This window comes from Echinops telfairi, unplaced genomic scaffold (genome assembly GCF_000313985.2).
Source record: "Echinops telfairi isolate 266 unplaced genomic scaffold, ASM31398v2 ScPeMD7_37;HRSCAF=141, whole genome shotgun sequence".
NCBI classification, from domain to species: Eukaryota; Metazoa; Chordata; class Mammalia; order Afrosoricida; family Tenrecidae; genus Echinops; species Echinops telfairi.
The window spans coordinates 477,983-480,574 of NW_022103935.1; the positions used below are offsets into that span (position 1 = coordinate 477,983).

General features: G+C 59.2%; 1 protein-coding gene across 1 annotated transcript in view; it reads right to left on the minus strand.

Annotated features, from left to right (window-relative positions):
- The window catches only part of CDHR5 (cadherin related family member 5), a 6,830-nt gene extending 5,658 nt beyond the window's left edge, over positions 1–1,172 (minus strand). Inside the window, exons 1-3 of the mRNA XM_045290419.1 lie at positions 1,043–1,172; positions 760–935; positions 615–665 (exon numbers count right to left, since the gene is read on the minus strand). Coding sequence (XP_045146354.1) covers positions 615–665; positions 760–935; positions 1,043–1,160 — 345 coding nt within the window. The 5' untranslated portion in view covers positions 1,161–1,172. The remainder of the gene's footprint in view (positions 1–614; positions 666–759; positions 936–1,042) is intronic.
- Positions 1,173–2,592: the final 1,420 nt, after the last annotated feature.

Below are 2,592 nucleotides of genomic sequence, written 5' to 3' on the forward strand. Positions count from 1 at the left end.
GAATAATGAGGGCAACAAATCTATAGATGTGCTTTACACAATTGATCTATGTATTGTGATGAGTTGTATGAGCCCCAATAAATTGATTTTTTTTAAAAAGAAACAGGAGAGGCCTCTCTTTTGGAGCCTCTGAGGGGGTGTGAGGGCCACTGGTGGGGATGGCCTTGGGGATGATGCTAATGTCCTTCATAATGAACCAGGGACCCCAGGACAGGACGTGCAGGAGTTAAGAGGTCAGGGTCACGGTGTAAGATAGGGTAGGGGTAGGAAGGGGCAGGCGGCGGGGATGGGGGGCTGATGAGAGGTGTGGGTGGTTGGGGGGAGAAGGGTGGTAACGGTGGCTGGTGGTGAGGGATTGTGAGGGGTGATCTGGAGGATCATCTGGGGCCCATGGGGCTGGGACAGAGGGAACAAGGGACAGCAGGGGAAGTAGGTTTGGCCGTTCTGGCTGTCGGAAAGCAGCTGGCTTTGGGTGAGAGGAAGCTGTGGCCTGGGAGGGACTGAAGGCTGGGGCAGGGAGGGGTGAGTGGGGGAGGTTGATTAGCTGGGAAGGGAAGGGGTGGGGTGCTGACTTCGGGGTGCTCACTGAGGGCAGGAGGGGGCTGGGCACTCACCATCAGGCTGCCCCTCCAGCACTCCAGGCTCGCCTGCAAAACGGTTTCTCTCTGTGGACACAGGGGCTCAGCTAGCTGGTGCCCTCAGGCCAGGCCAGTAGAACTGGCCACAGGGACCCAGGTGGTCAGCGCCCACGGCCTGCACCTCATAGTCCGGAATCAACGTGAGGAAGAGCTGCTTGTTCCGAATCTCAAAGGCTGAGGGTGTGGACGAGGCCCCGAGGGTCACCCGTTGGTCCGAGGGCAAAGAGATGTTGGCCACGGGCGCCGTGAGGATGGTGTTCTCCTTGATCTCGAAGGTCTTTGGGTTCACCGAGCAGACTGGAGAGGGGCAGGGAGGTTTGATGCCTCTGGCCCCCAGCCCCCGGCCCCCAGCCCCACCCTGCGCCACTGCCTGTCCTCTGCCCTGGGCCTCGCTGCCCACCCACCCTGGGCCTGGGCCTGGGCCTCTGGGGCTCGGTGCACCAGCCCTGTGAGCAGCAGCAGCAGCAGCAGCAGCGGCGGCAGCGGGGGCAGCCGCCACCGCAGCAGGGCCTCAGCTCCCATCCTGGCAGCCACGGCCTCCTCCCACACTCTGGGCGCCAGGACCCCAGGACAGCCAGCTACATGGCGCAGTTCCTGCCTTGCTGGTGGACTTCGCTCCTGCCAGGCACCGCCCCACTTTATGATCTTTTACAACCGGCCTCTGCCAGGAGGCCAGGAGGGCTCCTGCCAGACTGTGCCTGGCCACTACTCAGGTGGTACTGTCCCTGGCTGGGGCACAGCTTGGGCTGCTCACCTGGAGGCTCACCTGCTTGCTGCTCGGGGTCACATGTGCCTGGGAGGGGTGGAGAGGGTGCTGGTGCAGGGGCTGGGGCATGGGGGCCAGGTCTGATGCTAGGAGAGGGTGCTATAGGCAGGGGCTGGGGCCAGGGCAGAAGGCATTACTGAGCAGCAGCAGAGGTTGGGCTGGGTCCTGTGGTCCGCATCTGTCACCACTGTACAACCTCCTCCTGCCCTGTCGCAGGCTGTACCCCTGCCCCCTCACTTCTAGAACCTCCTTGGGGCAAAGTCCCTAAGACAAGCCTGAGAGGAACTTGGGGTGGGAGGGGTGCGACCAGGCCCTTCTCTTTGCACCAGGCCGCCAGGTGAAAGAAGAGGCTCTTTTGCATGGCACAGGCCTGCCTGCTCCAGGACTTAAGTCCATTTCCGCCAGGTGGGGCTGGGCAAAGCCCAGCACTCGGAGATGGCCGGGTTTACAGGCCAGCTGACGCCAGCGCCCCCAGGGGGGTGTTGTGAATTGGACTTGAGTGTATGTGACCAGCCCTGATCTCACATGCAGGTATAGCCCTTTTGGTAAGGGCTGTTTTGGTCCTGAGCCAGGATTAAGGTAGGGTCATCTTGACTCAGCCTCTCATGAGCTCCAGGCAGGCAGCAACCGGGGAGATGCCAGCGCCCTGACCACAGCTCCCCTCCCCCAAGTGATCCTCAGAGAGGTTGGCACCACCTGGGAGCACCCACCGAAAGGATGGGACTCCCCAGAGAGCCAGCAGCCTGAATTTGGTCCCAGCCTCCTAGAGCGCGAGAAGAAGCCCCGGCCGGGGCTGCTAACTACAAGGTCAGGAGTTTGAAGCCACCAGCTGCCCCGAGGGAGGAAGATGAGGCTCTCTGCTCCATGAACAGTTCTACCCAGGAAGAGAGGGAGAGCCGATCACCATGGAAGCAACAGAAACATGGGTGAAGGGAGATGCGGACAGTGTAAGATATGAAAATAATGATAATTTATCATTTATCAAGGGGTCACAAGCGTGGGAGGGTGGAGAGGGAGGGATAAAAGAGGAGCTGACACCAAGGGTTCAAGTACAAAGAAAATGTTTGTTTTGGAAATGATGATGGCAATTTATGTACACATGTGCTTGCTACAATTGATGTATGGATTATGTATGATGTATTGTTCTAAGAGCTATAAGAGCCCCCTCAAAATGCCATATATAGATAT